The sequence below is a fragment of the Silene latifolia genome, unplaced genomic scaffold (assembly GCF_048544455.1).
Source record: "Silene latifolia isolate original U9 population unplaced genomic scaffold, ASM4854445v1 scaffold_159, whole genome shotgun sequence".
NCBI classification, from domain to species: domain Eukaryota; kingdom Viridiplantae; phylum Streptophyta; class Magnoliopsida; order Caryophyllales; family Caryophyllaceae; genus Silene; species Silene latifolia.
In genome coordinates, this window is record NW_027413143.1 from 76,173 (window position 1) to 101,011 (window position 24,839).

The following is a 24,839-nucleotide window of genomic DNA, read 5'->3' on the forward strand; positions in this document are numbered from 1 at the left end:
TAAACTTATTCTCAAATCATCGTCTCTCTGAAGACTTACTCATGAATAAAATACAATAAAATAAATTTCTCGAACTAAAAATTAGCTTTATGGTGTGTTTCTACAATAGCTAAGGATTATTAAAATTTTAATATGGTTGTTAGCTTGGGCCGTTAGCTACTCACTTCCCCTTTCTTCATTCAACACTCCTTCCCCTAGTCTCTAGCTTTCTCTAAAAACAATGCCCAATTACTTCGCTACACCATGTCCCCCCTATTCTTCAGTTTTATCCTCTTTACTTACAACATCTAAATTTCTAAACTTAGCTCTACTTTTTTACTCCTAATTCTCCAATTTAATAACCTCCAATTTATAATCCCAAATTCAAAATCCTAACTCCATCATCACTATATCGATTAATAAATTCCTTCACTTGCTTCTTATTACTTCATTACATTTAAGAGAATGACAACGATGAGTTCATACCTTCACTTTTTCATCTTAACACTATTTCTCGTACTTCTATCGCATAGTAGAGTTTGTCAAGGAGATGAAGACATTGATAATTCTGCTACAATTGATCTAATAACGGATATTGTTTATGAACGAATTGCGAACACTAGTGCTATATTAACTCCGGAGATCACCCAGAAATTCCGTTTTTGTATTAGAGATGCGTTAGTATTTTTTTTTTATCAATTGTGATTTTATTTTATTTTTGATATTTTTTAAGGTACGCTAATAAGTGTGAATTTTACGATGTTGCAGCAACGCTGATTGGAATGCAGCCTTCAATTTTTCTAATAATTTACGGTTTTTGTCTAATTGCGTTCGTAGAACTAAAGGTATTCATACTATCCTTATTAATGCAATTTTATATGCTATTACTAACTTTGATGAACCATTTTTTTAAATGGTCTATTTATCCAATGTAAGTAAATCTAAAATATTTCTATATTTTCTTTCCTTTCTTGATATGGCGTTGTTGCTGAATTAGTTTTCGTAATCTTATGATATATAAATGCTCTTGACCGTGACAACCTACATATGAATAATGTTGTCTATATTTATCATTTTTTTTTTACTTAATTAGCACAAATAACATTATACCTCTAGTGGTACAATAATATCATACAACCAAGTTATATCTTATTGAGCTTATGTGTAATTTTATTGAGCTTTCTTAAGGTTAATTTTTTTTATGTTTAACTGAGTGAATTCAGAAATTTTGTGGTATAGCTCGACTTCTTTAAAACAAAACTCGAAAACATTATTATATAGCTCGGGTTCTAAAGCATACAACTGGGTATAACTGGTTGTAGGATTTATTAACTGATTAATTAGTAGGAGTATTTCATTTCTACCTTTTTACTTTCTTGAGGAAAAAAAAGTGTATTTGTGGAAATGGATGGCATAAAAAAAAGGGGGAGACAAAATGTCACTCATGTTTGTGAAACGCTGAATAGTAGCATGCCCTTAGACTTACCTTGTATTGTAGTGGGCTTGTGCAATTCATGGACTATACAACCAGTTGTATATGTTGTACGGTGTAGAATTTGAGCTTTATGATAAAGTAGCTGAACTTTATGTTAAAGAATATGAGCTTCCCTTTAAACTAAAAGAATAAGAGATTCTCAAGTTTTTCCGCCTAAATGAATTGCTCTATATTGGGCTTTGGGCTTCATTATATCCTATCTTTAACTAGGTCATACTCATTTCATATAATAAATAACTAGTGTAGATCCCGCGCAAATGCGCGGTAAATATAGGCCTTTAAATTTTAAGTGTATTAGTTATAGATTTTAGATTTATATGTCGCGAATTTTTATAAAAAACAACTAATATTAAAATTAATTAAAAGAATTGAATAATTCCATAAATTGTGTTTTTTATGAAAATATTTTAACTATATCAATTTTTTTTAAAATATCTTTTTTCGTCACGAAGTTAATAATAGGAAATACAGTTTTTATGTATAGATTATTTTAAATGAAAATTAGTTTAATAAATGAAAATCTAATTTGTTTCTATATATAAGTTTGAGCACTTTGGAGAAAAATTTTAGAGAAGTTGTATTCTATTACTCCGTAGTATATAAAAGGATTTATACTTTTAAAATTTACACCTCATTAATATTTATCAGTTCATTCCATTGTATTTTGATATGAAACAAAAAAATTGAAATAGAAAACTAATAAAAAAATTTATTTAAGTTGTGAATTTTTTTAGTGAATGTTTTTTGTCACGAAGCTAACAGTAAGCATGTGTCGAGTTATTCTCTACCGTAATAATTATTACATTACTGAAAAATTTAGCAACTTATACTTTATAATTTAATATCTATTTTATTTTATTTTAATGAAAAAATCATAAGTATGAATTTATTTAAAAAATTGGAGTTTATTTATAAGAACTTATTCATTAAAAAGATAATAATGTAATAAAAGAAAAATTTATTTATTACCTTATTTAGCTAGATGCTTTTTGGAGGGAAAACTAAGAGAATTTTTATTCTCTTAGTAGTAGGGGGATTCTATGACATTTTAAAAGGGGATAATATTTTTTCAACTTGCATTCCCCTTCATTTAGAGAATAAAATTTTTCAAAAGTTTTTCCTCCAAAGGAAGTTGGCTAAATAAGGAAACAAAACTCTATTTTTATTAAATTATTATCTTTTAGTTAAGATATAATTTTTAATCATTAAATTTTTTTTAATTAAATTATAATCTTTTAAAACAAAAATAAAACAAAACTGGTATAAATCTAAAATTCGTATATGAAAAACCGAAAAATTTGATATTATTCGTTTCGCATAATTTTTTTTACCAAGTACGAGTATTTAATTCGTATAAAAAAATTATGAACTTATATTATTAATTTATTGACAAAAAAAATCTTTGAAATTATTTGAGAAAATTTATAAATTGTAATCATTAGTTTTGTGATGAAAAAATTCATGAAAATGTACATTTCATGAATTTACTTAATTCTTTTAATTAATTTTCCATTTCAATTTTTTATCCTCATATTAAAATAAGAAAAATTAATAATACGTCAATTTTAAATCTTAAATAATACATTATAAAGTAAAAGATCTATGAATACCGCACATGTATGCGCGAGATCCATACTAGTTATTATAAAGTATTGAGCTCATTCATTTACACATTAAAAACATGAACTTTGAATTAGTTCAGAAAGAATACATATAAACCTCGGATGCTTATACTTTGATTGTATAATCCTATTTGTGGGGCTTGTGGCATTAACAGAAGTGTAATGACATTTAAATTTTTGGATTTGGAAAGAACTAATTGAAATTAAGTAAACAATATATACGAAATCTAGCTACATCATCAATACATCAACAATGACTATTAGGTGGGGGCATCTAGAACCTCACAACCGTCAACCATATACCATAGCTTCATAATGGTTTCTGCAATTGTGACACATACCACATTTTTGTTATGGGGATGTTTCTGAAAATATTCTTAGTTATTTTCTAACGTGGTAAGACAAAGAGACATAGTCTTATAATCTAAATTTTACCGTGAGGATGCTTAACTAACGAATTGGTCTTTCGAGCTTATTGTAATTGAAGGATCATCTTGTAGTTTACTTGTTTTTTCCTCTCATAAAAACCTCCAAATTCGCCAATAAAATCATCTTGTATAGTTCAATATTCAACTTTCTTAATCTATGCACCACGTAAAACGTAATTCATATTGAATGTAGTTGACAATAAAAGTTAATCCATATATGTAATAGTCCATTGAACCGAAGACGTTATTCAGGTGGGGTACCCTCTTGAAGAGATTCACTGATAGGCTTAAAATTTGACTAGTGCTTAAATGAATTGAAAGTACTACGTACTCATATAAAGAAGTGCACTTTCTTTTCTGGTTATCCATGCAAAAGAACTATGAAGTTAAGCATGCTTGGCTGAGAGTAGTTTTACGATAGGTGACCTCATGGGAATGTTTTCAGAATGCGCATGAGTAAGAATAAAATGCGTTGGAAAGGATCTGTATTGATCTGTGCACCATGTACACAGCCTTGCGAGCTACCGTGAGTGACTGCTCCCGACCCACATTATAAACTTGACACATTCAGTACACATAATATATTTTTCTGCATTCTTTTAGCTAAGGTACACTAAATGTAAAGCTCCCTTAAAGCAGAGATTATGTTCACATACATTTTTTCTTTACCAAAAGTATAAACCAAGGTCTTGTTTTTTTTTTTTTTTTTTTTTTGGAAATTATTAATTTGAATGTCTATGTTTATTGAAACATGTATGTGGATGTAAGCATATATTTGCACTATAATTCATGAAAATTAAGCTTTCTACTATGACTCAAGAGAATTTCTCGACCCATAAATCCTCTTTTTGTTTTTACTTATATACACTTGTATTATATGATAAAATATTTCAATCAAAATTTGTGGTATTAACAGGGGACTTGGTTAGACGGTTGTGTACAGCCGCAGAGATTAAATTTTATTTTAACAGCTTTGTTGAGAATGGACTCATGGGCACCAATTACGTGAAGTTAAACCATAACTGTAACTTAACTACGTGGCTTTCGGGATGTCAGCCAGGATGGGCTTGCAGTGTTAATAAGGAACAGAGTGTTAATTTGAGAGATTCTGAGGATATACCTGATAGAACAAATGATTGTCAGCCTTGTTGTGAAGGTTTCTTCTGCCCTCATGGTCTAACATGCATGATACGTAAGTGTTGAAATCTTGTATATAGTCCACATCATCAAAATCTATGACACGACTCTTCTGCATTTTTTTTCTAATCCTCCTAATCTCACACCTTGATATTCTTATCTTTTAGAAATAGCTAAAAGGCGTAGATAATCACGTAGAAGAACTTTAGTCTCACTTAATGATCTCAGAAATGTCACAACTTACTCTTTTTTGTTGCTTTACTCATCAAATCATTCTCCCACCACAATTCGATCATCATTTAGAGGGAGTAAATTGATCAAAGCATTTTAATTTGTACATTTATTTAACTTCATATTAGTTACGTAGATGTTGTAACAAATCGACATTAATACTACATGCATGAATTATGTATTCGCTATATACAGAAGCATGATATTAAAATGAAAACATCATAGTTCAATCAATATTTAGGATAATTTCGATAATTCTAGCGCCAGTGTTTAGTTTTAGAAATTAAGTGTGAACATTAGGTTGACAGATGCGTATAGGATAATATTCAGTAACTACAAGTTATTACTTCAAGAACAACAGTTTATTGAGTTCTTTTTATTGGCTTTGCTGCTTAAAGCTTGCCCACTTGGATCATACTGTCCAATAGCTACATTCAACAAAACTACCGGTGTTTGTGATCCGTAAGTTGTCTTTTGACTCAACTCATTCTGGAAGTGTCATTCTTTTTACTGATTGATCAAGATGTTGACAGACTTATAAAATATATGCAGCTATCGTTATCAACTTCCCCAGGGGCAACCAAACCACACTTGTGGTGCAGCTGATATTTGGGCTGATATTGCCCATAGTAGAGAGTTATTCTGTGAAGCAGGGTCATACTGCTCAACTACTATCGAAAAAGTACCATGCAGTAGTGGGTATTTTTTACTATATTATTTGTACTTTGTAACATTATTACGTGTTTTATGTTTTTTTTTATTGCATTCCTAAATCGTCATAGATGAACTTGCTCAGTTGAACTGTCATTCAATTTCTTTTGATTCTGGTTGCCTCACCTTTCAGTGTTGATTTTGTTTAATTGATGTTCTTATGACAGACATTATTGCCGGACTGGTTCCACAACTCAGTCAGGTAAGTTTTTCCATAATTCGGGGTTTGAAGAAGTCAATGTATATGTAGTACATTCTCGTAGCTACAATCCACCAATTAACAATAAGAATCCTCTTACTACTAAGAGAATAAGAACTTCTCTTATTTTACCTCCAAAATACATATATCTAAAAAGAAAACCAGTAAAACTTTTTTCCATTAAACTATTATATTTTCATTAAAATATAATCTTATAATTAAACTCTAATCTTTTGATTAATTTTAAAATTATAATTTTTTCATTAAATAAAATAAAATTGGTGTTAAATTATAAACTAATTTCATTAATGCAATAATTATAATTTTAAAGAATAGCATGACACGTACTTACTATTAGCTACTTGACAAAAAAATCAATAACATAATTGGAGAACATTTATAAAATGAAATCCTTAGAATTATGGTAAAAATATATTTTCATATTTCATAAAAATAAAAAAATCACTAATATAATTGGAGAAAAACTTATAAAATAAAATTCTTAATTTTATGGTAAAAAATAATTTTTCATAAAAAAACACATTTCATAATTTTACTCAATTCTCTTTTATTAGGATTGAAATATTAATGAGGTGCTGATATAAAATTTATAAATAATACCCTAAAAGAATAAAAACTCTATATATACCGTGTATACATCAGTTATTAGATTTGTCATATGTAATTCCTATGCTATGCACGCTAGGAAAATGAATTTTGAAATATAATAGCGGTAGACTTTAAAAACAAGCACAATAGCACATCACATTTTTTTTTTTTGCAATTTTCAAGTAAAATGAGGTTTATTTTAAGTACTTTGTACATAAGATGAATAATATTTGGAACGAAATTATATGCCATTACTTGGCTAACATAAATCTTTAAAATGCACAGAAATGCAAAGTCTACTTTGAGAATTTTGTTGCAAAAACTAATCAAGTGTTCACCGAGAATTGTAATGTTATTAGGACAATTCCTCTAATCATAATTTTATTTGAATTTCATTTTACTTGTTACTCGATTTAAGCCTTGTTAGTAATATAATGTAGATATTTGAAATAAAAAAACATTTTATATGCTTTATGCAGGGTGTTTACCTATGACTAAATGCAACATGGGCAGTGCAAACCAAAATATTACTGCCTATGGAATCTTGCTTTTTGTAAGTGTTCTTATTTAAGACATTATTTTCCCAAATTAAGCTCTTTCGTGAATCAAAACCATAAAATGGGCAATGGTTATGGTTATGATATTATTACAATTTATCTCTCCACTTTTTTAACTGTACTTACTACAATGAGTACAAATGTGGTTGGCTTAAAGAATATGTTGATAGAATCACATTTTCATGCTAAATTCTTCATTTGTTTTCTTCGTACTATCCTCAGCACATTTGTTATGACCAACAATAATAAAACAAAAAATGAAAATGAATTCTTATATTAAGAAACAGCGAAATAGACTAGTACATTATCACCATATATCACACACCCGAACGAATCGCAGACTCAACATTACCCAAATAACAAAAACTTTCTTAGATTTGTTGATAAATACTTATGTAATTAGGTTTTGAAATAAAATTTGTTTGGTTGTAGATCTAAATCATAAAATTTTAAAAAACTCGAAAAACGCGAGAAGAGGGGGTAGATAATATTAATTCATGAATAGGCAAGAGGTATATGCGAGGATTCACAAATGTAGGGTTAGAGGTCGTAGTATGAGGCAGAGGAGGTGAGCCCATAAAAGTATATATGCAGTTTATTAAGTATCAATTACTACATATGAACTACTTAAGTTATTTATGTTGAATAGAGAAAATGAAAACTCTTTGTTGCTTTATTTATCTATTATTATTTTTATTTTTTATTTTTTATTAGTTCTACTATGGCAAACTTTATATCCAATGTCTTATATATTGTTTGTTTTTTCTAGTGGTGCCCTCATGTGTTTTTTGAATTCTACATGCTAAACATCATTTATCATTAGTGCATCTAGGTTTTATGGATTTTTTTCAAGATACCTTGAATACTTTAATTCGCTTCTTTTAGATGGTTATTTTCCCCTTTCTAATGATTTTCTTTGAATAGTATGAATCGTCATTACCATAAATATTGTTTACTTAATCGTAAATATAACTTCTTTGCAAAATTTAACTATATGAAAATTCGAAATTTTATAGTTTGAGTATTTTAAAAACTATTTTTAATTTTAGGGGTACTATTGATGTTATTAAAAATAAGGAGTGTCACAAAGAATTCAAAAATACAAGGGTACCTTGTAAAAAAATCTTATATTTTTTCTTATAATAAAGTTTGTATATAATATTTATACATGAAGATAAAGTAATATTGACAATTTAAACAATGCAGCATAGTTATTTTGTATCCATGCATCACAGGTTGCGGTAACTTTTTTGCTTCTGATAATATATAATTGCTCCGATCAAGTTCTTGCTACTCGAGAAAGAAGACTAGCAAAGTCCAGAGATGCTGCTGCAAAAAGTGCCAGGGAAACTGCACAAGCAAAAGACCGTTGGAAATACGCTAAAGATGCTGCAAAAAAACATGCTATAGGATTACAGACCTCTTTGTCTCGGACATTTTCGAGGAGGAAATCTGTAAAGCTGGGAGATCATTCTAAAAGTGGTGGTCAATTTAATTCGGAACCAGACCTAGCTTCACATACCACTGCGGATGCTTCAAATGCATCACAAAGTAATATTAAGATTGGAAAAGGGAAGCAAAAGCAGGGTAATGAAATTAAAAAGATGATGCAAGATATTGAGGCAAATCCTGATGGTCCAAAGGGTTTCAACTTAGATATTGGCGATAAGAATATAAAGAAGAATGTGATGGCAAAAAAATTCCAGACTCAAAGTCAGATCTTTAAATATGCATATGGCCAAATTGAGAAAGAAAAGGCTTTACAAGAGCAAAATAAAAATCTTACTTTCTCAGGATTACTATCAATGGCCACTGATATAGAAATTCGGAAGAGACCTACCTTAGAAGTTGCTTTTAAAGATTTAACCCTTACATTGAAGGGGAAAAAGAAACATTTGATGCGGTGTGTGACTGGAAAAATTTCCCCTGGACGAGTGTCAGCTGTCATGGGTCCATCAGGAGCTGGAAAAACAACATTTTTGTCAGCTTTGGCCGGGAAGGCTACTGGTTGTAGAAAGAGTGGAATGATTCTTATAAATGGAAAAGCTGAATCAACCAACTCTTACAAAAAGATTATTGGATTTGTTCCCCAAGATGATATAGTTCACGGAAACTTAACAGTTGAGGAGAATTTGTGGTTCAGCGCAAGATGTCGGTATGTCATACTCGTTTTTCTTCAATTTAATTTGATTTCATTGCCAATATGATTTTTTATCTATTTAGATTTTGAAATACTCTGTATGAGTTTAGTTTGTGTTATTAGCGAGACAATTATTTCAAGTGCTTGATCAAGGATCATTTTTGTTAAGAAATATGTGGTGAATAAGAATCATAATATGATGCCAATTTAATTAGGTATCCTTCATCTATAAGTGCACTAATTAATTACATTAAGGTTACTTTAGTTGCCACTGTGAAGATTGAAGTATGCACAAGTGTGATGGATTTTAATTGTTTAGTAAATAGAGGTAAATAAATGTGATATTTTGTAGAAGAGTTTTATATTTTGAGTAAATTATTTTTTGTTAAGTACTACACTCTTACATATATTTGGATCTTATGCGTACTCCTTATAAATATAAATGCTCATTGAGCGCGTAAGAGATTGTGAGTATCACCCTTTATTATCTTTCATTAATAAAGTGTCACTCCTTTAATTTTTTAATTGATAGTTGATAGTGGCTTTAGTCGTCATACCCAATCAAAAAAACTTTATATTCCCAATTAGTATCAATCGGGTCGAACTCAAGGATGGAGTGAATTAATGCTTAAAATGCTTAAATCTAAGCTTAGTCAAGTAATAAGATTTGATTGGTTATTAGACTAACTATGAACTACTAAACTAAATAGCTTTTTTTAAACTAAAGATACCTTATTTTTTTAGAGTGTTTGGCAAGTATTGAACAAAAAAGGAATGGATTGTGATACCATATTTGATAAACGTCAAAGGATTCTTTTGTCTACCAATTTTTTGTTTTTTAATGTTGTCAACTAAAATCTCATTCAATACCTTCTCCCAAATAACACAAACAACGGGTTAAATATAATTCTTCAATACACTTCACCTAAAAAAATTGATTTCGCCGCGGCATGAGTTTAATAGAACTAATTTTGTATTCATATAATACATTTTTCAATGATATATTGTTTGAATTTTTTTCATTTTACCTAATCGGGGTGGGATATGTTAATTATTGTTCTCAATCTCTTTGAAACATGTTGGAGACTTGCGCAATTACATTGAAAAAACTACATTATGACTTTATTACTAACAACACCAATTAGATTTGGCAAAACGTTCTTCATCGACGCGGCCGAGGTTCGGGTTTGGGTCGGGCCAATTCGGTCGGGTAAGTTCGGCTCCATTGATTTCAAGTTAATTCGGGTCGGGACGGGTCATTTCGGAGTTTGTATTTTTGACGTTTGTTGCCGGGGTTCTTGTTTGGTCAAGGGAAACGTCCCACGGGTTGAGCGCTCTTCTTGGGATTTTTGGGTCAATGAATAATAGAGAAATATCATTTCAAGTCTTTTTGGTTCAATTAGAGTTATACATGTCATTTTCGGGTTTGATGGTTTCGGATCGGGTCTTTTTTTCAAGAAATAATCCTTCCTAGAATGGATATAGAGTTCTAATTTGTTTTAAAACCCCATACTTGCGGGTGATGTGTTTGGTTCACTGGAATGGATATAGAGTCAATATTTATGGAATGGAGTTAGAAACTTGAGTGAAAACTTTTGGAGATTCTAACGGTTGGAATGATAAGAACACAAGAATAACTCCAAAAACATCCAATGAAACACTATAATTGAAATCCATTCAATTTTTCAAAAAGCTCAACTTTCCAAACATTTACCAAATTAAAGGAATCCCAAGGTTATGCGTTGACCAATGTAGGAGGGGTTGAATCTTAGGTCAACTAAAGTCTAGAATATTGAGGTAATCTAGGTAAGTCTCGAACTTTCTATCCTTTTACGGTCTAGTTTTGCCAAGGTCGAGTCTAAGCTTAGTCAAGTAATAATATTTGATTGGTTATTACACCAATCTTGAATTATCAAAACTAAATGAGTTTTTAAACTAAAGATAAGAGCTAAGGGATAACATAGAGTAATAATACCAAATAGAGATGAATATCTTGATCTCTAATACAACCCAAAATTATGAAGTTAAAACACCAAAGACTAGTTGAAGCTACATCTATGCTAAACTGGAATGAAACATTAAGGCATAACAAGGAATAATTAAAGTTTGATTAAGATTAATTAAAGTTGGAATTAGAGAGGATTTTTAGTTCTAGGGTTTCCATTCCAAAAAATTTTATGAACATCTATTTATAAGGTTCCATTCAGGGTCTTAATTTTAAAAAGGGAGAAAACTCAATTTACCAAATTAAAGGAATCTTGGGTGTTATGCGTTGACCAATGTAGGAGGGGTTGAATCTTAGGCCATATTTTTTAAAGTCTAGAATATTGAGGTAATCTAGGTAAGTCTCGAACTTTCCATTCGATACGGAAGTTTTAGGTCAAAAGAGTAGATCGGGTTTTCACTCTGGATTAGTCCCAACACCAATCTTGCATTTAAAACCCTCTTTCAACTTTTTCACCTTCTTCTTCATAACATAGCTAAGTTTCCACATCCCAATACATAGAGATGAATATCTTATCTGCTAATCAACCCAAAATTTTGAAGCACCAAAAACTAATTCAAGGTACATCTATGCTAAACTAGGGTGAAACATTAAGGCATAAAAAGGAATAATTAAAGTTTGATCAAAAGATTAATTAAAGCGGATAATTAGAGAGGATTTTTAGACTTTTCAATAATAATTTTTTTATGAAATCTATTTATAAGGTTTTCATTTGTCTTTCTTAAACAAGGGAAAAAGTCATTGATTGTATCATGTTCTTATATTATTGATGCGATGTCTTAGGCAAGTTAATAACGGAAAATTCTAATCCCCTCGAACTTTTTTTTGCATAGGAGTAGTAGGCCTACCCAACTTTTTAAGTTTGTGTACATTATACCCTCCATGTTTGATTTTTAGCTCCAAAATGACCCTTTTTAGATGGGATCCCAAAAAAACTGGATTGCGCATAACGAGGATGACCGGTTTAGAACGACCAATTTTTTTCCTAAAATGATTTCTTCTTCTTCATGACTAGCTGAAAAAAAGTTTCCACATCACTTTTGCTTAGGGTTTTTTTATCGAAAATCTCAAAAACCACAATTCAAGATCTTAAATTTGCGAATGAAACCGTTTTATCAAGGGTGAAATGGAAGAGATAATCAATTTAAAAAAAAAATTAATCAAAATGCATTGAAGGTCTATAATTTATGATAATCGAAAATTTTAAAACTTATCAAAATATTTTTTTCTTAAAAAAGATTAGATAATTTCATTTGTCTTTCCAGGGAAGTTAAAGTGCTTGATTGTATCATGTTCTTATATTATTGATGCGATGTCTTAGGCAAGTTATTATCTTTCCAATATCTTACAACACACTTAAGTAATAACGAGGATTAGATTAAATGATATTGTTCATCAACTATTTGTCATTATTGGTACATTTTAGAGACTAAGAGGATATATGATAGTAACGAATGCTTTATGTAGTTATAAGCCTGCACATAATGTTATGTACCAGAACATAGTGAGGATGGTTTTGATCTGTTGTTACATTGGTGGTTTTGTGTACTCCTTTAATACAAATTAATAAATATTTGCATGAGAATGAGAATGTGTCTAAAAAGTGTACAAATTAATTTAGTATTTGCTTTTTGTTGTCAAGTACATGTAAAGATAGGTAATTGTTGTGGGGTTGGGATCTTGAAATATTTCCTGTGAGTTGTTAAAGTGGAATTCTTGAATGTATTATGGGGTTCATCATTTGATATACTCCCTCTTAAACTTGAGTCAATTTATTTATCTTGCTTGTTCATTATGAGCAACCGCGACATGCAATTACTTTTGTTAATACCCAAATCACCCATTTTACAAAGAAATTGAAATACTTTGTCATTTCATGCAAGTGTAATTGCAAGAGGTAACACATATACACGAATGTTTTCAGGCTTGTGAAATTCCATGAGTTGATAGCTGCGTTTGCAAGGTCACCAATAGTGTTTTTAAGCTTCTGTGAGGTTTTTATATTGTTTTGTTAATTTGTGTAAAAAGTTCCTCTAGCCTATCAATTTTTCGCAAATAGGATATATTGCTTGGACTTGCTGACAATTACACGACCTGGATGCATAATCAATTACTGAAATTGGCTAGTAATGAATATTTTTTTTCCTCATCCAATTGTCTATGTGATGTGGATAAAATCGTTATTCCCAATCAAACAAATATTTATAAACCTAACAACCAAACTAGTAGCTAGCGATAGTAAGATGTCGATCCTCAAGGACGGGAGAACAAGTAGGTATTTGAGAATTACAATAGCCAACACTAAGTCACAATTGTTTGGATTTTGATTTGGACTAATAAACCTAATGAACAATAATTAAAAGATAACTAAATCAAATCAATTGGAATAACACATGTAAATACGTGAATTCAATTAGAGGAAGAATTAGGGTTAATCGGGTTCATTCAAATGATAAGAGGTACTATCAAGAGTCGAGGTCAAAGGCTCGGTCACGTCCTCTCAGCCTTATGACCTCCTTAGGTCAAATTAGCAAGCTCTCGCTACTTACTAGTCTTCCCTATCAAGTTTATGTTATTCTCTAATCCAACTCAGTCTCTTGAATAAAGGGTGGTTCTTACAATAGAGTAGTTAATGTAAAATCATATTGTAATTAAACAAACACTTGAGATGCATTAAACTTGTATACAATAACAACATCAAATAATTATCCAACATAAAACAACTAAATTAACCTCTAAAACATCATTCACTATCCCCGTAAGACCTTAGGAGTACACTACTCACACATATATATCTAAACAATCTACTACAACAATAAAAAGATTCAACAAAGATTCAGTCACAAATAACATATCTAATCAACTATTAAATGAATAACAAAAATAAATGAAAATAAAATAAACAATAAAAGAGATTAGAGAAAATACCAAGAAGATGAAAATAGGAATGAAAGATGTATCCTTTGATTAATAATAAGAAGATTGAGTCATCAATTCTTCAGCATAACCCAAGGATTCAACAACTCAAACTAGATTAAGTACTTAGCCAGGAAAAGATTAAACTAAGATTAATGAATGATTAGAGTTATTGCAATAGATTAATACTAAATTAGATGAGATTGTTAGATCTAAGGTTTCATTCTCTTTGAAGACTACTAATGAGGTTTATATACTAGTACAAGATTAAGGGTACAAATAAAAAGAAAACAAGCTGAAACTGAACGCTCCATGCGCAAGGAAGGGACTTCCTAACCAGAATCAAATGCGGGCTGAGACCTTCCCAACCGGGAAAGGTGATCCCTACCTGGGGAAGTTATAACTCTTCTTCTTTCTCTTTCTTTCCGCTTCTTCTCTCCTTCTGTCCCACTAAGGGAGCAAATAGGGAAGGAGATCAACATGTTGAAGCACTACATTCTTCCCATCCCTAGATAGGGATGGATATGTGTCGATTGGAAAGCTCCAAAGATGCCTTTCTTGAACTTCGTTCCATGATTGCTTTAAGTCGGGGTTCCAAGGTTGCCTTTGTGAGTCCACCTAGGAGCGTGGCCCCCTAGTTGCATGTGGAGTCCACCTAACTACTTTCTCTTCCTCTGTTGGTCGAGATTGTATTGAATTTAGCCTTGTTAGCTCCATTTTGTTACAAAACCGCCCAAGTACAAAAAGTAATATTGAGAATCTGAATAGAAAAACCAACAATTAAGGAGACATAATTTGATTATACAAGGTCCCAAATGGAAATAACTAAGATCGTGCTTTTCACCCAAATTGTTCAATTGGTTAAGTAGTGAGAAGTCTTTGCGAGAACATCATAACACTCTATAATCCTCAGTTTATTCGTCGAAATTCTTATTAAGGTAGACATGTCTGAATCTCTTAAGATTTTGCAAAGTCTTCAAATATATTTGGTAATTTATAACTTACTTTTTGCCTGACAACTGGCATGAATGTTCAAGAGATTCCATTATGAAACTATCACTCATTATTTGTTTGAGGGCATAACTCGAATTAATTGTGTTGTGTCTATATAGTGTGCTTTATGCTAGATTATGCAATAAATTATGTTAATGACTCTTCATACGATTTCATGTATAGCTGACACTCAACTATGACACGGATATTTCATTTAAGTTAAGAAACACTAATCCTTCTATCGAATCGTGCACAAATTTTATTCAGAACAATTCTATTTGAAAGTTTTCCTCCTATAAATCTTCATATATTGTTTGTATCTGATTAAAGTAACTAATGTAGATTATCAGCAGCTTTATCAAAAGCAGAAAAAGTCTTAGTTCTTGAGAGGGTCATTGAATCACTAGGGCTGCAAGGTGTACGGGATTCACTTGTCGGCACACTTGAAAAACGTGGAATTTCAGGAGGGCAAAGAAAAAGGGTTAATGTAGGGCTCGAGATGGTCATGGAGCCATCATTGTTGATCTTGGACGAACCTACATCTGGATTGGACAGTTCATCATCCTTGTTATTACTCAAAGCACTTCGCCGCGAAGCATTGGAAGGTGTAAATATTTGTATGGTGGTTCATCAGCCGAGGTAGTTTCTCATTTATAAAAGAATTATGTTTCGTAGATATTTTACTTTGATGTCATTGATGTTTTACCGGTTATATAACAACCCGGCCTGTCATCGTCATAACACGATTCAATAAGAATATAAGATTAGATATGCACCTTTAGGCTGTTACTTTGTTTTCACTTAAGCCCAAAAGTACAAGGCTTTGTTACTATGTGGTGGATGGAATCCCATATAAACATATCATAAGCTCCTTATTTTTCGATGTGGGAAAAATTAACCTCATATCTCTTAAATTTAGGTGCTATTGTTATATGCATGATTTAGGAATGAAATGGTCAATTTGTGCTAAGATGTATCTAAATACCATGGATACATGTCCAATACGTGTCCAAATACCATGGACACGTGTCATATATGTGAAATAAATGTTGAAAGTTAGACACGACTTTAAGTGTATGACATGTTTTGGTGCGTGTCCTATGAGTATCAGTGTCCGATACAGTGTCTAACACGGGTATGCTTGTTAAGAGTGATTGTGCTACCTATATTGCATGCATATTATCGGATAATTTATGGAGACAACTTTTTATTTTGGTAGATTACCATCCATTTAAATTGGGTCGTGCTTTTTTACATAAGGATTTTACTCTTTTACATACGATTTTTACAATTTTATCCTTGCCATTTTTTTAAACTCTCTCATCCAATTGATTATGGGTGATTTTTCCCACCATTTCCTCCACCTCCCTCCACCATCAAATATACTCGTAAAACAAAAAAAACCACTTCAGCCACCAGCCCACCACCACCACCACCACCTTCCCAGCTGCTTACCACCAGCCGCCCACCCTCACCAAATTGTTGGCCGATCAACCCAGCCCCACCGTACCATATCACCACCACCAACTACACAACCCTTCCACTCAAACCCTCACATACGCATATCAAAGCCACCAGCCCACCACCAACAACACCACCATGAACTAACCAATAACCACCAACTGCTCACCATCCTCAAAAGTTTCAAGTGTTTGCAGCACCCTCACCATCTCGCGCACCACCCTCGCCATATCGCACCACCCTCACCAGTGTTAGCCTGAATCCACTTTGCACCGGGTTTACCACAACGCTTTACATCAACCATAATTCCATAAAACCAAATTTCAATTTTTAACAAACAAAAAAAATCGTGATTATAAATAAACCTAAACGATATTAATAATTGAAAAAAAAACAAGTTAATTAATCATTAGCTGGAGAATTAGTTTCCGTTGTTTAAATATTTGAAGCAATTAGATTCGGTTTTAGGAAGAAAGATTAGTTTGATTAAGTTTAGGTAAAACAGTAAAAAGGTATTATTTGAAAACTTAATGGAAAAATGTATGTGAAAGAGTAAAATACGTATGTGAAAAAGTAATTCCATTCAAATTTATGTTTAATGATAGTTGAGTACAATTGTGCATAATTCAATAATGACGCCTTAATTTATTTGAACATGATTTCTGAATTCTTACAGCTATACATTGTTCAAAATGTTTGACGATTTAATACTTCTGGCTAAAGGCGGTCTTATTACATATCTTGGACCAGCAAAAAAGGTGGAGGAATATTTTGCTGGACTTGGAATCACTGTCCCAGAGAGAATAAATCCCCCTGACCACTTTATTGACATCTTAGAGGGTGTAGTGAAGCCAAAATCGGATGTAAAGTGCAATGAACTTCCTATAAGATGGATGATTCATAATGGATATCCAGTGCCACTTGATTTGCAAAGTGAGCTTGGATTGCCTGGATCTTCAAAAGCAGAGGATAATGGAGAAAACTCTACGACCGCCAATGCAGGACGCCATTCTTTTGCAGGAGATCTATGGCTTGATATGAAATGTAATGTCCAGATAAAGAAAGACCATATAAGACATAACATCTTAAAATCAAATGACTTATCAAATAGAGTCACTCCTGGCATTTTTCAGCAGTACAGATTTTTCCTTGGAAGGTATTCACATTCATACTCTTCACAAGTGGCTCGATATGATTATTCGACAACCATAAGAATTTATAATATCTTAAACGTTTGACATGTCTTATACAAGTAGTTTATAATAATTTTAAGTATCGTTTTTTTCCCTTCCTTTTGTCTTTGGGGGTGGTGAGATCGGAGAAGATGATACTCTTAAACATTTACATAAGTGAGACCCAAACAATATTGCTATAACATTTGAGAAGCATGATATACCATAGGTGAGTGTATACCTATGTAGTTTAATTGAGGAAAAGTAGATTATTGAGTTTCAATAACATTGTTTTTATTTTCAAAGAGAAAATTACATATGTTTGGTAAACTAAACCTTGAAAGTTAGGTAGTGATTACCTTTCATAATTGTTTTTTTCTTGTGTTTTTAGGGTTGGTAAGCAGAGATTAAGAGAAGCTAGAATTCAAGCTGTAGACTACCTCATTTTACTTTTAGCAGGAGCCTGCCTAGGAACTCTCGCCAAAGTCAGCGATGAGACATTTGGAGCTCTTGGCTATACGTACACAGTTATTGCAGTTTGTAAGTCTATAAATTTTGCGCTCTTCTTAATTAAAGGATGTTTTCCATGGAATTATGATTCTTCTGGATTTATTTAGAATTTAATAAATGTTTCAAATAAAACATTAATTTTGTGGTTTTTATTGGGGTATACTGTGTGTCATAGATTGAAGAATTATACTAAAATATTTGAATCTTGGTTTTTTAGTAGCATCATACTGATCAGTATACTACATCTATTATCAACACTTATATTCATAACAACATGCATTGTCTAGAATAGTCAAGACCTAAAGGTTCCTTGTCGATATAATATTTAGTTTTCGAACGTTGCAACTGATTTTAAGATTTTAGTTGTTTTTTTCTTAAAATCGAAATCGAGCAAATTATAGAATTTTTCATGATTAATTAATCCAAATTGGAAAAGAGTTTCCTAACTACATTGATTTGTAAAAAAAAAAAAAAGTTTAATACAAAATTTCACCCTCGAACCATAAACCTACATAAAAATTTGTGTGCTGAGAACTTATCATTTTTGTTTATGACCTTTGGAAAACCAAGTTACCACAACTATCGCTAGGTCAATTATAAGATTTGCCAGTGATTTACATATGTTTATGACCCCAAAAATAAAAGCTTCAATATTTACTTGTAAACTCGCACTAAAATTACTTAAAAAATTGTTATAATGAGGTTTTAGTTCATGTAGATTCTAGATTAGCTCTCATTATTTGTATTGTTGAAAAACAATATATTTTTTGATCTATTTTTGGCTTCTTTTGGAGTGGTTGTCGTGATCTATGGCTAAGTGGTATTTTTTCCTAGCTCATTATTTCCTTATTTTTTTTTCCAAGTTAAAGTTCATGAGAGACCAATAACTGTATTCAACTATAGCGGGAAGAGTTATACTTTCTCTATTCAAATCCAAAAATATCATTTGCCCTTTATATACTTGCCATTTGCCAATACACAAATTACAACGTAAATATCTTTTATTTTACATAATAAGAAAATATATTTGATATTCTTATTCTAAACATAAAGGTGAATCAAATAAGATCCAGCATGATTATATTTTCTCTTATATAGTGCAAGGAATTTTGAAAATTTTCTTCATCCATGAATAGTATAAAAAAAGTAAATGGTTTGTTCGGATATGAATAGGAGGAGTTGTGTTTTTTTATAGAAATTTTTCTCTGTTAACGATGTTTATTATCACATTAATTGAGTCATAATAAATCTCCGTTTCAACGTATTTTTGTGCAGCGTTATTGTGTATGATTGCTGCACTAAGGTCATTTTCGCTAGATAAGCTGCATTATTGGAGGGAAAGCTCTTCTGGCATGAGCAGCCTAGCTTACTTTCTTGCAAAGGACACAGTCGACCACTTTAACACGATAGTGAAGCCCTTGGTTTATTTATCAATGTTCTACTTCTTCAATAACCCTCGATCCTCCATCCTCGAGAATTATGCAGTCTTACTTTGTCTTGTTTATTGTGTGATTGGAATAGCCTATGTACTTGCGATTTTCCTCGAACCTGGTCCCGCTCAGTTGGTGTGTTTTCACTACCTTTTACTTTGTTATAATTGTTTTTGCACTTTCTTGACAATATCATTATCTATAAATTATTACATGTTTAGTTGTTGTGGGTTTGTTACAATATTACTGACAATTCTGCCCAATAAAAAGAAAAAATATAAATGTTATTTGTCATAAATATGTTTTGTTATATAGTGGTCGGTGCTGCTTCCGGTCGTCTTGACCCTTATTGCAAACCAAGATAAAAGAAGCGGATTCATCAAGAGCTTAGAAGATTTATGTTACCCAAAGTGGGCTATGGAAGCATTTGTACTAGCAAATGCACAAAGGTTTGAAATGTTTTCATTAATATTTTGTATGAAATTTTTATTGGTCTAATTAATATTTTTGTAATAGCGTTTACGTAGACAACTTACTAACGAGGCATCATATCTCTTTCCTTCAAGTGAACCTCGCTTGCTGCTTTAGATATGTGATTAATTTTTACCTACCACCACTTTTTTTTGTTAATTGCCTCGCATTATACTAATATAACTTCTTCCTTCTTGGGAATGTATGAGATACACATCAATTTTTGTTGTTGTTGTTGTTGTTGTTGTTGTTGTTGTTGTTGTTGTTGTTGTTGTTGTTGTTGTTGTTGTTGTTGTTGTTGTTGTTGTTGTTGTTGTTGTTGTTGTTGTTGTTGTTGTTGTTGTTGTTGTCATCTGCTATTAGATATAATGTCATTAAAGTCACCTAATTTTTGATTACGGTTATCCTTTTCAAGTTAAAGTCTAAATAACTGTAAATTATGAACAACATAAATGAGATTTCTCAAAATGATAGATAATTTTTAACTAGTATTGCAATAACGACCTTTGCAGGGATTAACAATTTAATGACGTTCTTAAGGGTCCTAACCATGTGTAGGTCCACAATTTTATCTAATATACCCTTAAATTTTGTTTCCTTTATTTAGATGAGGCCTCATGCCAATATTATTCTTGTAGAAGGTATCTCATATCTTGACGTATTTTCTATGTATGATCACATTTCCAATGGTATTTAACTTTAGTACATTTAAGAACCATATCCAGTTAGTTACATGTTATGAGTTTTAGATTCTATAAGTACCTATGATACTTATAGAATCTTTAAATCATGTTATGTTCAAAATTCATGAATTTTCTATTTTACCTACTTTCAGGTACTCGGGAGTTTGGTTGGTAACACGATGTGGTGCGCTTTATGAGAAAGGTTATGAAGTCGATGATTGGGCTCTCTGCCTATGTGTTTTAGTTGCTTTTGGTGTAATAAGTCGTATTATAGCATTCAACTTTATGGTAATATTTCAAAGGAAATAATGTAAGCATTATTTTCTTTTTATTACATCGTCATATAAGAATTGGTGATATCTTTTGGTCTCCACGAAAGGTAAAAATCACTATTGCTTATGAGTGATAAAGAGTTAAGTCAAACATGAACTTAATCTTATTACTTGGCTTAAGCTTAAAAAGTTGAAGCTTAAATATTTTTTGACTTTAGCTTCGATTAATGTTAACATATCAAGCATTGGGATGCGTTGGAACATATGAAAGACTACCAAGTTGGAAATTTGAGAGGTTGAGGCAGTGCAAGTATGGAAGAATAGAGAGGCGTATGGTGCAGGAAGAAGAGTGTGGACTATGGAGGAACATGCTCAAGTAGTAGATTAGAGTAGAATTGTGAAAGTATGAGTAGATATGGTGAAATTGCATATTTATTTTTTCTATATACCAAAATTAAACGTACATTTATACGAATATTTATAGGCACTTATCAAGATCTCTAGAATCTAATGGGAGTTTGTTCGTTTAATTCTAGAAGAGCTCTAACAAAATCTTATTTAGATGTAAATTTTAATTACTTGTATTTACACCTCTTATAAAACTTTTAAATGCCTTGTATCCTTTTGTTAAAAAATTACCATCAATCTCATACTCACAAGAAGTAACCAATCGACAAGTGAACCGTAAAATTAAATAAAGCACAATTGATAAAAAAAAGAGACAATATTTAGGGTTATACCAAGGGCTAAATCCTCTAAGATGGAGGTAAGCCCACTAGCTAATTACTATACCATGATAATATAGTATCATACTATAAAAATAGTGTAGTACATACAATGCAAACAGACTAATTATTATTCCAATTTGAATTCACAATAATTTAAGAAAATAATCATCTAAACCTCGGGTACAATTGCTCATCTCTTAACTTCAATCCTAGGAGTCTCAACAAGATAGCTCATAGTTTAGCTAAAATTGCTACTTCCTTTTTTCATTTAAATTCCATCTAAGTTTGTTTACTTATACGTGAGGTGTATTTTAATGAAACGTATAAAATCCAAGTGAACGAAGTAAGTATATTGTAAAATATCTTCTTGTAGTTGCAAAAAAAAAAAAAACCTTTGGGTACAATTGCAAAATGTTATCAATAATACTCCTCGAGAAACTACTCAATTTTTATATTAGACAATCTAACGTTCTGCCTCTCACACCCTCAAATTCCAAGTTTATTCTTGATAAGTGTACTTTATATTCGATTTATGCCCCTGAAATATTGCTTTTTGGATTTCATTTATGCTTGTTTTAGTTGAATGCAATATGTTTCATCAAAATGTCGTTATTTCCATCTTGTTTCCCATTTTGTAGGATTTAGCGACCTAAGCTATCTCCGGAGCATAATTGGAGGTTGTGTATAATCTCGAGGGATGTAAGGAGCAAATGTAAGAAGTACAAGCTAGAAGAAGAAGAAGAAGAAGTCGTTGCTTGAAGCTCTACTTGACCGACATATGCTTACTCGGTCGAGCATGGGTCTACTCGGTTAACTGAGCTGATTTCCGATTGGTAGCCTTAGTTATCTTCAACTAGGTTTTGTAGTTTTATTAATTACGTCATATATGTACTTTAAAACTCATTAGGTTAACCGCACTTTTTTATTACGCTTTACATTACGTTTTCATTGCGCTTTAATTTGAGCCTTAAGCACTTTTAGCACTTCAAGTTTGATACTCTTGATGATCGGATTCCGCCTTTAATCTTTCGGTTATTCGAAATCGATTTTCTTTTTGTTTCTTTAATATTCGTCTTTAACTATGTTATCTTCAATCTTGTTTATTGTCCTTTCAATGAGTATGAGTAGCTAGCTAATCCCTTATCTAGGGTTGAAAGGGAGCGATAAATATTAATTGGGAGTTACTATTAACTCATTCAATATCTAAATCGACTATCGTTAAATTAATGTTTTCAATCTAACTGATAAATTACTGGCCAGGGTTAAATTAATAAGTCTAACGAGTTACGATTATTGTCGAGCATATTAAGACTAATAAAGGCTTACCACTGTAGCACCCCACGTTGATTGAAAAGGTGCATTGATAAGCTTAAATGACTAGTGCTTAAAAGAGATTGAAATTTGAAACTACTACTTATATCAACAAAGTGCACCTTTTTTTTTTCTGGAAACCCATGATAAGAACTTTAGAGTTAAGCGTGCTTGATGGGGAGTAGTATTAGGATTGGTGATCGGCCTCTTGGAAAGGTTTCCAGAATGCACACGAGTGATGCCACATGCGTTGGAAAGGACTCGTGTTGATTTGTGGGCAAGTACACAGCCTGACAAGTTAGCACAAATAAGCGCTCACGGTCCATGTTAGGCCGGGTTGTTACACTAACTCTGTCGCACAAGCTAATAATTGGTTTGCATGATTGAATTAAACATGTAATACTACGGTTTTCTATGTCTGTGGGTACTCTATCGAGTGGGACTTGCTCTGTCGAGTAAGTAGCTTTTTACGCAAAACAATAGCTGACCTGATGGGTACTCGATCGAGTAAGTATGACACTCGATCGAGTAAGAGGCACTCGATCGAGTAAGTCACTTACTCGATCGAGTAAGTGTGTCTTACGGGATTGTTTAGCCGGGTTTTGTTAATAACGCGAGATTAATATAGAAGGCTTCCGTATTTATTTCTTAAACACTTTTATCATTCTAAAAACCTTTCAAGAGAAGAACAAGAGTTACGTTGATCGCATCTCTCGCGTTGTTAGCAAATCCGAAGGCTAGGATCGTCGGTTTGTCTTATTCGTCATATCGTTGTGATCGTCGCGTCAAGCGTAAATTCCTTGTATAATTTTTATAGCGTTTTGTTGAGTTTGATTAAAACCCTAATTGGGTAATGTTGGGGATTTTGTGTGGTGTTGGTAGTAATGGTATGAATGCATGTTATAGGAGGAGGATTCGTAGAGGAGAAGTTTTGATTAGCTGCTTGACGGTCTCATGTGATTTCTATTCCAGGTAGGATTTCCCTACTCAGTATTAATTACATGGTTTTGTTGTTGTTGTTGATTGTGTTGTTGTATATCATATTGGAAGTGGTTTTGGAATTGGTGATGGTTGGTAGTATAATGTGATTATTGTATACCGTCTGTGGTTTGCGAGGTGCATTCTCGGCTGAGTGGAGTCACTTGCGGGAGTGGCTTCACGCCCTTGATTCGCCTTCTGTGGAACCCGCCATAGAAGGGATGCACACATTTAGGAACTTGGGTTTATCGCTCGGATGAGATGAGCGGGGCTTAGGTGGGAACGGTTGCGGTCCCCCACTGGCGGTGTGGAATACTTGTTGCGATGAGTATTCTGGCTGGACTACACACTTTAGTGTGTAGTCAGGTGTGTGGTGATGTGACGAAGTGTGGTTGATTGGATTGGATTGTAATGTTGTTTTATTGCAACTGTTTGTTTTGTGTAATCGATCGACCCGTTTAAATTTATGATCCATTAAAGGGATGGTTTAAATTTTTTGAAAAACTGTGGTGATCCATTCGGGGATGGTGAGCAGTTATTGAGCAGGTATGAGTTGATGCGCATGGGATAACTAGGTTGAGTCATCACGAGCCGTTTTAGAAGTCTTCCGCTGTATCGAACATTCTTTTATTTTTGATTAATTGGTTTGACAGTTTTGAGAACATTTGTATTGTACTTTATCAGTTTTGGTTTTTGGTTTTGTATCACTTTAAACTTAATTATTAAAGTACATTTCTTTATGGTCTATTTGATATACATTATCTTGGGTAACCGAGATGGTAGCATTCTTATGCTTTAAGT

General features: G+C 32.0%; 1 protein-coding gene across 2 annotated transcripts; it reads left to right on the plus strand.

Annotated features, from left to right (window-relative positions):
* The first annotated feature begins 317 nt into the window (after positions 1 to 317).
* LOC141637956 (ABC transporter G family member 28) lies at positions 318 to 21,106 on the plus strand. Of its 2 annotated transcripts, XM_074447382.1 has the most exons (14): positions 359 to 656; positions 748 to 824; positions 4,441 to 4,716; positions 5,291 to 5,354; positions 5,445 to 5,591; positions 5,771 to 5,805; positions 6,891 to 6,964; positions 8,204 to 9,123; positions 15,365 to 15,661; positions 17,160 to 17,639; positions 18,047 to 18,195; positions 19,441 to 19,730; positions 19,911 to 20,044; positions 20,902 to 21,106. In XM_074447382.1, exons 1-14 carry the CDS (start codon positions 445 to 447, stop codon positions 21,056 to 21,058), a joined length of 3,312 nt encoding a protein of 1,103 aa, XP_074303483.1. In that variant the 5' UTR covers positions 359 to 444; the 3' UTR covers positions 21,059 to 21,106. The 2 variants fall into 2 exon arrangements, with proteins under 2 accessions (XP_074303484.1, XP_074303483.1); XM_074447383.1 differs by lacking the exon at positions 17,160 to 17,639 and having other exon boundaries at positions 318 to 656.
* The last annotated feature ends 3,733 nt before the right edge of the window (positions 21,107 to 24,839 follow it).